At 36.9% G+C, this 14,465-nt stretch overlaps 1 protein-coding gene across 1 annotated transcript in view; it reads left to right on the top strand.

Annotated features, from left to right (window-relative positions):
• LOC106468239 (F-actin-methionine sulfoxide oxidase MICAL3-like) overlaps positions 1-14,465 on the top strand; it is a 42,414-nt gene that overhangs the window by 18,884 nt on the left and 9,065 nt on the right. The window contains exons 6-8 of the mRNA XM_013928656.2: positions 3,365-3,518; positions 10,724-10,829; positions 11,955-12,300. Coding sequence (XP_013784110.1) covers positions 3,365-3,518; positions 10,724-10,829; positions 11,955-12,300 — 606 coding nt within the window. The remainder of the gene's footprint in view (positions 1-3,364; positions 3,519-10,723; positions 10,830-11,954; positions 12,301-14,465) is intronic.

Genomic DNA, 14,465 nt, shown 5'->3' with positions numbered 1-14,465 from the left:
TGTTTAAACATTTGTTCAACAACAAGTAAAAGCTTGGAATGGTCTATTCTTTCATTGAGGTGTGTGTCTGTGAGCCAGACTATTTTCAAAGAATTACACTTCTCATCAGTGACCCTGGACACTACCACCAATGAAATATCAGATCAAACCCAGCCTTTGCTCTCGCTTAAGCTCTTCTCCCTTCTGCAACACTTGGCATCTTGATCATCCTACATACTCCTCTAAATACCAGGGTAAGCCTACCCCCCAAGACTGATCCTGCTTCTGTTGCTCCAGTGCATACCACCGATGCCATTACCCCTTCGGCTAACTCCTTTGCTATGTCTCCTACCACGGAGGATATCATCCATTTTGTCACATTGATACTACAGAATATCCTCCCCCTCCAACGTACATTCATTTTAGATCATATTATCCATGCTGCCAAGACTGTCTTTCGCCTTCACATGCATACCATTTATTCTGGACTTAACTTTCACTTTCTATTTCGTCTATGGGATCCGGCAGAGACTACAAGTTGAAGTATTTATTTGTCAATATTCGCTCTCTCTTCATAACCTTGCCCCTCCTGGAGAACTTGTTGGATAGAGGCTTCTATGATTGTGTTCTCCTCAATAAAACTTTTCTGAAACCCAGTCAAAGGATCCATCTGTCAGGGTACACTCTTCATCGCTATGATCATCCTTTGGGTCAGGCCTGAGGAAGTGTGGCAATTGCTACTCGTACTCGCCTTCCTGTGCGCCTACATTCCCTTCTGCAGTCCACTTACCCTGAATATTTGGTAGCCACTGCTTACTTCCCATCTCGTATCATCACTATTGCAACAATCTACATTCATCCCGGATTTCCTTTGCCCAACGCCTTTCTCTCCTTTCTGGACCACTCTTTTCACAGCTATATTCTTCTTGCTGATGTCAACTACCACAGTAGAACCTCTGCTATACTTGCCTCTTTTCAGTCCTCCTTATGTTCCATTTCTGGTTCTTTGCTATCCCCGCCAGCCCTAGTCATCAACTTTCTCATTCGTCACCTGATATTGTCTTTGTTTCTTCCAACCTGGTTCGTTTTATCACTCTCCGGATGTGTCCTCCTGTTGGTGTCCTCCCATAGAACTTTGTGTCCATTCATAGTCCTTGTCTGTTCCTCGTGCTTCCCGCCGGACTCATTTAAATTTTCGTTCTGCTGACTGGCAGTCTTATGCTTCACACATTACTAATGCCATACCAGATATGGATCGACCTCTTACTACAGCAGAAGATGTTGACTCATTTGCCACCTTACTCACCACTCTTCTCTCTGATGCTAGTGCTTTACACATACCGACTTCTTCAACTCCCCATAAACCAGCCTTACCTCATAGAGCTGTAGATCTGTTACAACTGTCTTCCACTTTATTGCATGAATACCATTGGTCTCATGATCCTTTGTTGCTGCAAAGATCCTGGGGTCTTCAACATACTGCCCATAATTTTGTTCAGGCAATCCGATGTCAGCGGTGGCATCAGGCCTGTAACAAACTCGGTCATTCCTCTTCTTCCTCACAATTCTGGAACCGTTTTAAGCTCCTCACAATTCAATGATGTTCTCCCTCCTATCCTATATTTGTTAATTGTGCTGCACCTTTTACATCTTTGGACAAGGCCGACCATTTTGCTGCTTTTCATGAACAGAACTTTCAGGTACTGGAACATCATACTCTTGACTACAGTGACACTACAACCATCGTGAACTCAACCGTTGCCTCCCTCGTTTGCATTACTCCTAGTTCTTCCCATGTTGTTGACGATGAATTCTTACATGCTCCCATTACTGCACCTGATACCCGGTAGGTGCCGAAGAACAGACATAACTCTGCCCCTGGTCCTCATGGCATCACTTACTGCCAAGTCCGTCATGCCCCTATGCAATTCCTTCGACTTCTTGCATTGTTCTACAACTTTCTTCTTTCCTCAGGATTTTTTCCTGGTTCATGGAAGTTATCCACTATTCTACTTTTTCTGGAACCGGGTAAACCTGCCTCTGATGTTAATTCTCATCATCCACTGGTACCTTCTGGGGTCTGAACCCTCCACTTTTGCTATACACATACAATACATTTATCAGACTGTGCTTAACCTATAGACATACAGCCTAGATATCTGCTTCCACTGTACACACTCCTAGAAGCATTTTGGCACCAGCTGATCACGTACTGAATCTCTATGTTATGTCTCTTCCAGCTGACAATCCCGACCACGTCGAGATACCAATGTCCCCTCTTCCCCATTTATCTATCCTGATTCCTAATACTCGCAATACCCGTTGATAGTTCCCACACTGTCACCATTATGTGATATAGACTGATCAGTGTTCACCCATATTTCTCCGGATTGTCTCCTCCATCTGCATATATCGCGTTTACCCCATTTTACGCCTCTTGTGCTGACTTCCACGCTTACCTTTCTATTATTCATTTTCACCATTTTCTTTTTTCGTCACTTGGCTGACGAGAGGGCGTAGCCCACTACCAGCCCACCGTTCCCCCGGGATCGGAATGAAATAACACATATGCTGTTGTGATATTTCATTGGTGGTAGTGTCCAGGGTGACTGATGAGGAGTGGAATTTTCTGAAACTAGTCTGGCTCACAAACACACACTCCAATGAAAGAATAGACCATTCCAAGCTTTTACTTGTTGTTAAACAAATGTTTAAACAACTCTATTTATTCAAAAATACTTCGTTTTCTGACTGTACCCTTACACACAAAAAAGAAAGAAAAAAGAATAGCTGCATGAAGTGACTGTTCATAAGATCTTGTTCACTCTCTGTACCTAAGGAATTATTGAAAGTGCCTAGTTCTTTCCCAAATGAGTACTAGGGGAACTATATTATCTGAAAGTAAAAATATTGTGCTATTAAACAAAAACATCACTTTCTGACTGAAGTTACGTATTACTGAAAAATAATAGGTAAATATCCATAGTTTACTAAGGATAGAACTATCAGATCATGAGATGATATACCATTATTCCAGAATCTGGGTATATCACTCGACTTAGTAGAAGTAAGTTTTGGTACTACATTAGACAGACTGTTTCAATAAGAAGATATGCTATTGGATTTATACATTATATCAGCAATATCAAAAGTTGAAGCTTGATGTAATAATAGCGGATGATTGCTTTTGGTTATTTGTGTACAGCAAAATATAATTTATCTAATATTCCCTTATACGTGGTTTAGAAAGAGAACCTATTTTTCAAATAAGATAACATTTTTGATTTTATCTCTCTCTCTTTTTTTTTAATTGTTATTGTCGTTTAGACTTTGCATACAGTATCAAAGAAGAGCAGATTTATTTAACTAGTTTATATGTCAACAGGTGATACAAAAGTTGAAGTGGATCTCCCATCAGTGCCAGACCTCAGTGATATTCGATCTCGCTTTGAATCTCCACAGGAAGAAATACATTATGCTTCTACTGCAGACAAATACTCTCTTCAGAGATCAGAAAGTATTATGCAACGTTTAGCAAAGTAAGTCCACTACACCAGTCTTTCATTACTGTAATCAGGCTGACTTTTCGACTTTTTAATTATTCACTCTTATGCTATTCGAATGGGACTTAGAAACCTGTATTTTGAACTGCCTATATAAATAATTGATTGTTAAGCGTATCTGAGAGGTCAGAAAGTAGGTGCAAGGAAGATATTATCCTCATGTAGGACCAGCATACAGTGATGTAGATGTCAATGCGGAGATGCACTGCAACCTACATAAACCATGAACATCTTTCCCTATTCACCAGAGATGTGTATGAATTATCAATTTATATAAATTAGTTTGGAAGCTGTAACACATGGCAGTTTGTTGTAGAAATAAATAAATGGAAGGAGCTTAATATAGGTGTGATATATATGTATATGTAATTGTAGGAAGTTGTAGGTAATAGATCATTGTTAAGATAAATAGATGAATCAAATGTTATAATTGTTTTGCTATTTTTGTATGTACATTAAATATGGCAGTGGAATTCTATAAAATGGTGTAGATTGACAAATATATAGATATACATGTGTACAAAAACAAACACACAAACCACTATTATACCACAATGTTGGGATAGCACACCACCACTAGTTATTTATGGGCCTGTTCCCATTTAACTTGCAATTTGAACCCCAAAATATACTACAGTATAGGGTTTATAAAGGTTTGTTGCTTGCCATAGCCATCTAGCTATTGAAGATGTGATGTGGAAAGGAACGTACAAACCTTCATAGGACCTAGGATGGTTGATAAAAGAGTGTCTAAGACATTATAGCCTCTCATCTCATGCTGGAATTAACTGTGAGTAATTTGCTGAAGAAACTGAAAACAACTACTTATTCTAATATAGAATATTAGTCTGGCAACCCTAAGTTAAACACTTCGTGGTTCACAAGAACTTTGAATTATGTTGTATAGTTGAAACATATTTGGCATTAACTGCAGTAGATGAGAGACTATTTGCAGAAGAAAATTAGTACTACTCAGGAACGTCGAGAGCCAGCACAGACCCCGGGGCAAAGTACTACTCAGGAACGTCGAGAGCCAGCACAGGCCCAGGGCAAAGTACTACTCAGGAACGTCGAGAGCCAGCACAGGCCCAGGGCAAAGTACTACTCAGGAACGTCGAGAGCCAGCACAGGCCCCGAGGCAAAGTACTACTCAGGAACGTCGAAAGCCAGCACAGGCCCCGGGGCAAAGTACTACTCAGGAACGTCGAGAGCCAGCACAGGCCCCGGGGCAAACATCCTCGCCGGGCCCCCTTTCTCTCTTTCTCTTTTTAACATTTTCAAGAATTTATTAAAAAGAAGATCCTAAATTAGGACAGCTACGAGCTCATAAACCAGACAAAATCATAGCAGCAGCCGTTTTTACCTCACAGTATAAGCTTAAAAACATTAGTAAAGTAACAACAAATATCTATTAAATCTATAAAGTAACAAATATATATTAATTATTATTCAAATTATTATTTCAGTCGTTCTTAATGTATTAAGTGTTTATATGCAAAGAAAAGCCAAAAACTATGGTTTTTATCATTAAATGAAGATATAGCCTAAAGTTGCTTTATGGGCTTTACGGCATAACCAGGTTTCATTCGCCCAGGCCCCTGGGCAGTTGCCCCCTATCGGCGGGCCTGGTACTACTGGATGTTCAAACTGGTGAATGCAAGGTTTTAGCTCTTACCATGTCACAATCTGCTAGAAGAGCAATGGAAAGTTATCTTGTGGAGCTACGAATACCCATAGTTAATGTTTTTTTTCGAATGCATGAATATGTTTTTGATGGCAGCTTGGAGAACATCATGAAAAGGATTGTAAAACACAGTATCACAACAACACATGCCGTATTCACTTAAAGAGCCTTTTATGGCTGTTCACTCATATGGAACTATGCATTCCTGTGTGCATCCTTATTATATTTTCACAAAACAATGATGAAGTAACTAATTTAATACTCTACTTTAGTCAAGTGGTAGCTAATGCCTGTGGCATATTTTCAGTAAGTATGGCCACACTTACTATACAATCCAAAGATATTAGATATCTAATATCCAGCAAAAACTGATATTTGTCCCATTCTTAATAAAATCTATTGAAAAACAATAAAACTATAGATCACAAAATATCCAGGCCTATAAATTATTCATTGGAAGAGTGAAATTAATAGTTATTTTAACAATGAAACTGTTAATTTCACTCTTGTATAACTAATATTGAAAATATCTGTATTAAGGTATATACAGGTGATTTTTTTAAAAATTTTTGTGTAGGAGTTCTGCCTATACAATCCATTATTACTGTTTTTGTCCTGCTCCTTTCCAACCCTTACTGGTTCCTACTTCTAGGGGTTCCTCCTCTTGTTGTATTATTTTATGCAGATGGACACGTTGCCAACAGTACCAGTGACTACTTGGTGGGTTCCTGTCCAGTGAGGAGCTCGCTTGACCAATTTTGTTCCGCTATATCAGGATTTCGCCAAAGATCTTTGGGTTATTCGGGTATTATCCAAGGGACTTGTCATCCACTTCATTTCCCCTCCTCCATTATCTCTGGTACTTTTTCCTTTCCATTGCCTACTACCAGTCAATGTCTGTCTGAAGTGGTACAAAATCTTCTCTCCCAGAAAGCCATCGAACCTGTAACTTATCTTCCTTCAGTTTTATTCCAGACTGTTTGTGGTACCCAAGAAAACTGGTGACCAGCAGCCTCTGATCGATCTGTCCTGCCTCAGTCAATTTTTGGTTCTTCCCCACATTACCATGGAATCTTTCCTCACACTCAGGGGGGCTTTTTTTTCTCCAGGGCATTGGATGACCAAGGTAGATGTCAAGAGTGCTTATCTGCATATTCCAATATCTCGTCTGTTGAGGTGCTATCTTCAGTTTGTTCATCATGGGTAGTGTATCAATTTTGCATCCTGTCTTTTGGGTTTGCTTTGGCCATATATGTCTTTTGTTGAGTGATCAAGGCTTTTGCTTGACATAAGCATGCTCGGGGATTGCACTTAAACCATTACATGGACGACTGACTTCTGTTAGCTTGTTCCAAATGGGAGTCCGCCCATCACACTCATCTGCTGCTTTTGGAGGAAGCTCGTGTGGGTTAGTTAATCAAGTACAATATCTCATTCCTTATATCTACCCAATAACTTGTCCACTTGGGTGTCTTTTTCAACACTCATCTCAGTCAGACCCAACATTTTTCTCTTCCACTCCATTCGATAGACCTTTCAGTTCTCCATGCCCTTACTGCCCCTCTATTTCTGCTTGAGAAGTTCTATGAAAACCCTTATCCCCTTGGGTTGAGTGCATACGAAGTCTCTTCAGTGAGTTCTGCACAACCAGTGGAACCTTCCTTCCTCTGTGGATGTTTATCAAAATAAGTGGAATGTTTTCCATCATTGATCTTTAGGTTGAGGGTTTTCATTTGCTTGACCCACTGTTCCTCATCTTATGAATTTCCTCACTTGGGCATTTGATCAGGGGTCTACAGCCTCCTTGATTGCAGGTTGTCAGGATGCATTATCCCACACTTTTTGTTTTTCCCAGTGCCATAAAGTTTTTATCTCTCTTACTCTCTCACAATTTATACATTTCCTCTAGATTCGTCGTCCTCCTTGGCATGCAGTCCTTCCATATTGGGATGTCAATGTGGTTCTTCCCTGCTTTACTTTACCTCCATTTGAACCTCTGTCCTTGTGTTTTATTTTTCACTTATCCTTTAAGACATATTTGGTCGAATTTATTTGCCATTGTCGTACATTTCACATACCCTATATCATTCCACATGTGTTCTCCTTTACCTGGATCAATCTTTCAGATTAGGGTTTTGATGTTCACCCATTGCACTGTCTTTGGTGTTCACATTCCTCTGGACTCTCCACCACATTTTCTCACCCCCCCCTTTTCTTCTCGTGGAGTATGAGAGTTCTTACCACTTTCCAGTTCCAAGTTGCTGGAGTTATCCTCCTGAATGTGATTGATATATATACGATGCAAACAATACTGAATCCATTGGTGTAGAAGAAGAGATATCATCCAATCTGACACTCCATCTCTGAATGGGTATGTTGATTTGGAATGAACTGTCAAAATTGCAGTTTGTCCCTTCGGTTGGGATCTCTCATCCTACCTCCATGTATGTTGATTCCAAGTTGCTGGAATTTGGATTCAGAGATGGACCAATCAACATACGCCATCACACATGTATTATAATTGTGTCTGTTCCCTCACTCAATTGGACTCTTGTTCTCTGCTACCATGTTGTGGGTCATGGTGGAGGAACTTGCAAGTTACAACAGTTGTTCCTCTTGCACTATCCCTCAAAGATTTTAACATACTGAGGATGTTACTGCACTGGGAGTGGTTCCTGTCTGATTAGTTTTGTGTGGGCTATTTCACAACACAGGAACATCTTTATTATTTCGATCATTCAAACATCGGGTTCCTGGATCAATACAGCATTTTGTCCTTTTGCTATTATGTTCCCTGTTTGCAGATTGTTGGGTGATATACCCCTCCAGTCTGCTGAACTTGAGGTGAAGACGGTATATCCTCTTTCCAGATGTCTAAGTTTTGGATTGCAGTTGAACTTCCACCAGTATGATCCTTTTTTCTATCCCCATGTGGATGTCAGTTGCCAGTAGCTGGGTTTTGGATTGCAGTTGACTTTCCGACAGTATGATCATCTTTCTTACCCCACTTGGATATCAGTTCCCGGTGGCTTGGCTTGGGATTGTAGTTGACTTACTGACAGTATGATCCTCATCCTACCCCACGTGGATTTTGGTTCCAGGTGGCTGTATTTTGGTTGCAGTTGACTTGCTGTATACTGTTTGTCATGCCCTAGCTACTCTAACATTGGGCACATCCTTTTTCTTCTCACCAACATTACTGTCATCTAAGGGATTGAGATTCAGGGTTGAGGGGTTCAGATCCATATTCAACCATTGTTCTCTCCTTTTTGGATGTGCTCCTCCCATTTTTTGCCCACGTTTGTGTTACCTGTTTCCACACTGGGTGAAAAGTATACCTGGTATAGAAGTGGTGCACTATCCCATGTATGATTCTCTACTGTGAGGATCACTCCTTTCAGGATGTTCTTCATACACTTTTTTTATTCCCTCTCTCCAGTCCCTCCACTCATTCAATGTGGGATTCTAGCTATTCATGTGAGAGGAGGTAAAGTACTGTATTGGAAGTTATAATTTTCCTATACTGAAAATGTATTTCCGATAGGTACTTACCTTTTGTCACACTTCTTCCCCACTGAAAACTTGTGCTTCCTCTTTCTGCCAAAACTCAAAATGATAGTTCGGTAGAATCGAATAGAGTCAGATGTGTCAGGAGAGTGTGTCACACTCCTATTGATGGAGGATTGTCGCATGACGATTTACTTGCAAAACTCAGTTGAACCATTTTGATCATGGGGTACATGAAAGCTCAAGGCTTGTGGCATGCAAAAAAAACAATTTTATGTATAGAGGACAGCACTGAACGAGAATAGCTATTTATGTGAGAGGAAGTAAGTACTTATTGGAAATAAATTTTCAGCATAGGAAAATTATAACGTATGAGTTGGGGTTTTTCTCTCTTATATATGTTATTTGGAATATTCATTGACGTTAGTAATCCAAGGATTGTAGGATACTCTACTAGTGTCCTTGTCTGACTTGAAAGTGTGCAGATTTACATTGCTTCTTTATCCTGTTTTTTCTTCCACGTGTAAGCGATTCATCCTCATGCTCTTGTCCTGTGCAGATAGGTAGGAAAATTTCTCTTTAGTGCCAGCAGCCTGTTTTATTCACTCACTGATAGAAGCTGGCCAGTAAGTGGATTAAGTAAGCAAACACTATTCATATTTGATTTAATCTGTATAAACCTTTTGGAACCTTCTGAATTGCAGATACTAATAACTGTCAGATATCAGTGAGTGCACATAAATACCACACTATAATTTATGTAGCTCTGAATTAATTACTATTAGAGTCTGTATTATGAATTTTTAGGAAGTAAACAATTGGCAATATTTGATTTTGAGATGTGTATTGTGCAGCAGCATGATACATACATGCTAAATCTAGGCTTTTATAATATGTCTGTACAATGTTTTGCTCCCAATTTGACTTGTACCATATGCTCTTATGGGTTTGAAAAATCTGTCATGCAGGGTTTTAAACAAGAGGCTCACCTACATCTCGGGTCGTATACCATAGAAAATATATTTGAAAATATCATGTTTCTTCTAACCAACCAGAATATGATTTAAAGTTGCACATTAACATAATGAAATTGCACAGTTTGTGATGAACTGCACACTGATATAATACTGTTACGTCTCCGTTTGTTAATTAACTTTCCGTAACTTCGTTTCGACGAAACTTTAGCGACACAAGTCCTTACTTAATAAAACTGGTTTATTCTTTCCGAATACAACTTTACGATACACTTATTTTCAACAGTCACTCTATAACAAACGCTATATCAACGAACGTCAACAATACTTTTGACTGCAGTTCAATTACTCACTATCTACACACCCATTCTCCTGTCACGTTGTCACCCTCTTTTATATACCAGACTACCCTATATCTAGTAAACGCTAGAGCATTCGCCAAGGTACGGGATAGTTCTAGAAAGCAGAGGGCGTGAGAATAGTCACGTGATCTCGCTGACGCAACAATACTTTTTTACTGATGTATTTTAAAGTTTGTCACCTTTATTTTCTGGTTCTGTTTGTGGCAGTGGTGTTGAAAAAGCTTAATTTTAAGAAGACAGTGCCTTGACTTGCATGTGACCTTCTCAGATTATATAGAAAGACTTGAGGCTCAGTAGCCACCAGCTTTGATTAGTTTTAGGCATACATGCTAAGTTTACTAATGCATCTGTCATATCTTCACAACTCATATTTTATATACGCTTGAACCACGTATATTTCCTGTTTCATCTTCCTTTGTACATTGTACTATATTTTGCATTATAGTATGTGAAGTGTGTTATTAAACCTATTCAGCAATTTCGAAATATTGATATTTGTTAAGTTATGATGCTTTAAGGATTATGTATGTATTCTTGAGTTTTAACTGAGTTTGTTGGTATTCTTAAAACTTGAAACAACTCAGTATTTCAAGAATCTGATTTTGTCTTTCGAAGTGATTTTTCTAATGATCAAAATTTTATCATTACTATTAGGTATCAGTCTGCTGTTTCTGGTCAAGAAAATGGAGAAGTATCAAGCTCCAGTGAAGATGAGGATGATGATTTTTCTGTTCTTAGAGAAAGCAAAAAAAAAGAAAAGGTTTTTTTTCAATTTTATAATTTGTTGAAAGTGTAGTGTTTATTAGAATAACAGTAAGTACACAAAGTATTTAAAATTTGATTTATTTAAGTCTTAAATGCTTCACAGAATCTATGTTATTTTAATAAAATGCATGTATAATTTTAACAATATGTATTTTATAAAATGATACGTTAAATCATTGAATTGATAAAGCATTTGCAGCATGCATTTTTGAGAGGCAACCCTTTACAAATTAGCTACTTTAGAAATTTTACAAATTTTAACTAAATGGTTTCTTAGAAAGACCACACTTTTTATTTGTAATATTTTATAAAAAAAAAGATGAAACATTATGGCACTTTTAACAGCTACGTATAATTCAGTGGTTGTTTAAGGGGAATTATTACTTTTTTTGTTTTTTACAGTACTAATTACACAAGTTCTAGTATGTTTCTTTTTTTTGATGGTGAAAAATATTGTTACGTTTCTGTTCGTTAGTTAATTTTCCGTAAAGTCGTTCCGACGAAACTTTAGCGACACAATTCCTTTCTTAAATAAAACTGGTTTATTCTTTCCGAATACAACTGTACGATACACTTAATTTCAACAGTCGCTCTGTAACAAACGCTTCAATTCTCAACGAACTTTTCACGTGCTTAACAATATTCTCTCTGACTGCAGTTCAATTACTCATTACCTCTGTTGTCCCGTCACATTGTGACCGTCTTATATATATATACAAGACTAACACATATCTAGTAAATGCTAGGGCATTCATGAAGGAACAGGATATTTCCAGAAACAGGTGGCGTGATACAAGTCACGTGACCTCACTGACGCAACAATATACAGAAAATCAGTAAGCTAAAGAAGTAGAAAATGTAAATGCAATATTTTAAATTTTGGAAAAGAGAAACGTTATTTTCTATCTTTAAGAAAAGTTTGGTAAAACCACGTAAACAAAGATGAAACCAGAAAAGTTAGTGTGACTAATATTGTTGTTTTACCACATGTTACTCAAGTTGTTGATAATATTATTAAGCTGGTGATTATGTTAGGTATGTTATCTCTTGAAGTTAGATATACACTAATTAAATGTAGTAAAATGTACTTCTGTTTGCTGAATTTTTTCCTCTTATCCAGGTAAAATTTGATGAGATGTCTACTCTGAAGTCCCAATGGGAGAGTGGTAAGGTTGGCAGGAATGAAGGAAGAGGTGAAGATAAAAAAGAGGAACTTTCCAAGCTACGACAGAAAATATGCCTTGGGAGATCTGAGTCTATGCGTGCAGTATATGAACGTGCCTGTAAAGAATCCGAAGGTGGTGTGCTATCCAGAACAGAATCTATTAATTTAGGCGGAGAAGTAAAAGCTGTAAGCATCAAAGAGAAATTTGAAAAAGGTGACATGGAAAATGAATTGGAACATGAAAAAATGGAAAAAGTTCGAAGGGAAAAGGAAGAAGACCTCAGTGTTTTCAATGAAACAGGTACCATTGATGTTCTGGTTTATCTTCTTAATCAAAGGTCATGCATGCTATATCCATACAAGAATACTTTATATCACCAAAATAATTTAATTTTTTTTGTTTCTTAATAGTAAATATATTTTTTATTAGATTTTTTTGAAAAAATAAAATAAAACCTAGGTCCATTCTCAACCTACATTTGAAGCATATATTTCAGGCGGTTAACTTGAAGGATATTTGACATGATAAGAACCAAGTGCTCCATGTGTACCTGAGAAGTTTGTTAATTATTTCAAGATGAGGGGCCTCAATATGGTCAAAATACAATACTTTCTTAGTGATACAGAAGGATATGAATTTGACAGATGTTGGCCACTGTAGAAAGATTTTTTTAACTTCAGGAATACATAAAAACTCTTAGAATATTTATTTTCTCCATGGGTAAAACTTATCTTGTATTGGGAGCTCTTTGCAGTTGTAGATTGATTTTTAAAGGTAAAACTTTCTCCTAAGTGTTTGGAACTGAGTGTAGCCACAAAATTAGTGTGCTCAAACTGTGAATCCAAAGGTTCAAAATTCATGACCTATTGCTGCAAAAAATCCCTATTTACTTTGGGACTGTGGGTGTGCTATGATTATGATGATCAAGTCCTACTATTTGGTTAGACAAGAATAGACAAAGAGTTGGTGTTGGATGCTTTTGTATAATTTCCTTCCCACTAGTCTTATCGGTTCAAAATTAGGGAGAGCTATGTGTTCATAGTACTTGTGTAGCTTTCCACAAGATTTTGAAACAAACAAATATACCTCCATGTTAGTCAACACTGTTTTTAGTTTTTCTTAGTCTTTAGGTTTTTTTTTAATGTAAGAATTTTCTCAAGATAAAAAAAAAATCTAATTTGATACTGATTTACCAAAGTAAGATGAATCCATACTTGTACATGTAAATTCAATATGTTCAACCATAATGAGAACTATTACAAGGTTTATAATTACAAAGTAATTACTTGACGTTTTAAAATTTTGTGTTACATTTTTTAACTGTGAAATTGATTTCTCAAAATATATAAAAAAAAAGATTTTTTTGCTGTAATTGTACATGTAACTCTTTATTTGTTGTTTTTTGCTGAATAACCAAATTATGGTCAAATAAACTGTCTTGATTGGATATTTACAACAGAAACGATGTTTTTGTGGATGAAATATACCAATAATTAATTCAATTTCTAAATATGAACTTCAGTAAATACTTTAAATTTATTGGCGAAAAGAAGGAGCTATCCAAACAATTATTTTTGTAGTTTACCGATCTAAACTCATTTCAATACAATAAGGCTTTCACAATAGTTGTTAAGTCTGATTTTGTTGTTGAGTAAAAAGTTCTTCTAACACGTACTTTTCTCTGTGTTACGAGTCTTAAACAACAAGTTATTTTGGCCTTATGTTTAATTTGACTGGGTTTTATATTTATTTTATTCATGCATATACTTAAGGCTTCCTTTGAATATTAAAATAATATCATATACTGACTAGCACTGACGTAAATTTCTATGACAGAAAATAGTTTTGGTTGTGGTATGAAGGTGTTAAAAATACAGACTTTTACTAACTTATAATAAAGTTTTACATTTCTCATAATAAACTGTTTACCAAAATTTTAAGACGTAAACTTACAAACAACATTGGTTGATTAGCAATCGATGTGTTTGAATGAAAACGAAGTACTCTCCAACAGGCAGGATTCATTTAAATTATACATTTTTAATATGTTCGTATTACTGATTTTACCCTTTTTTTTTGTTGTTTTCTTGCTGAAGTTTCTCCCCATGATTACTGTTTTGTGTTTTATTTGTTTAATTATCGTTATATTTAGCAATTGTACTTTGACAATGCCCAAAGACTTATGTAAATTTATTTTATTTTGCTTTAGATATTGAAGATGGAATCTGATAGAATTCCGAAACGTTTATCTATGTCCCCTTTTTGTTAATAAACAATTGTTACGTCTCCGTTCGTTCGTTAATTTTCCGTAAAAATTCTTTCCGAAGAAACTTTACCGACAGAAGTCCTTTCTTAAATAAAACTGGTTAATTCTTTCTGAATATAACTTTGCGATACACTTAATTTAACAGTCGTGCTATAACAAACGCTATAATTCTCAATGAACGTCTCACGTACTCGACTCA

This window comes from Limulus polyphemus, unplaced genomic scaffold (assembly GCF_000517525.1).
Source record: "Limulus polyphemus unplaced genomic scaffold, Limulus_polyphemus-2.1.2 Scaffold2928, whole genome shotgun sequence".
Lineage (NCBI taxonomy): Eukaryota > Metazoa > Arthropoda > Merostomata > Xiphosura > Limulidae > Limulus > Limulus polyphemus.
The sequence above is the reverse complement of the archived record's forward strand: the minus strand, read 5'-3'. Positions and strand labels throughout refer to the sequence as shown.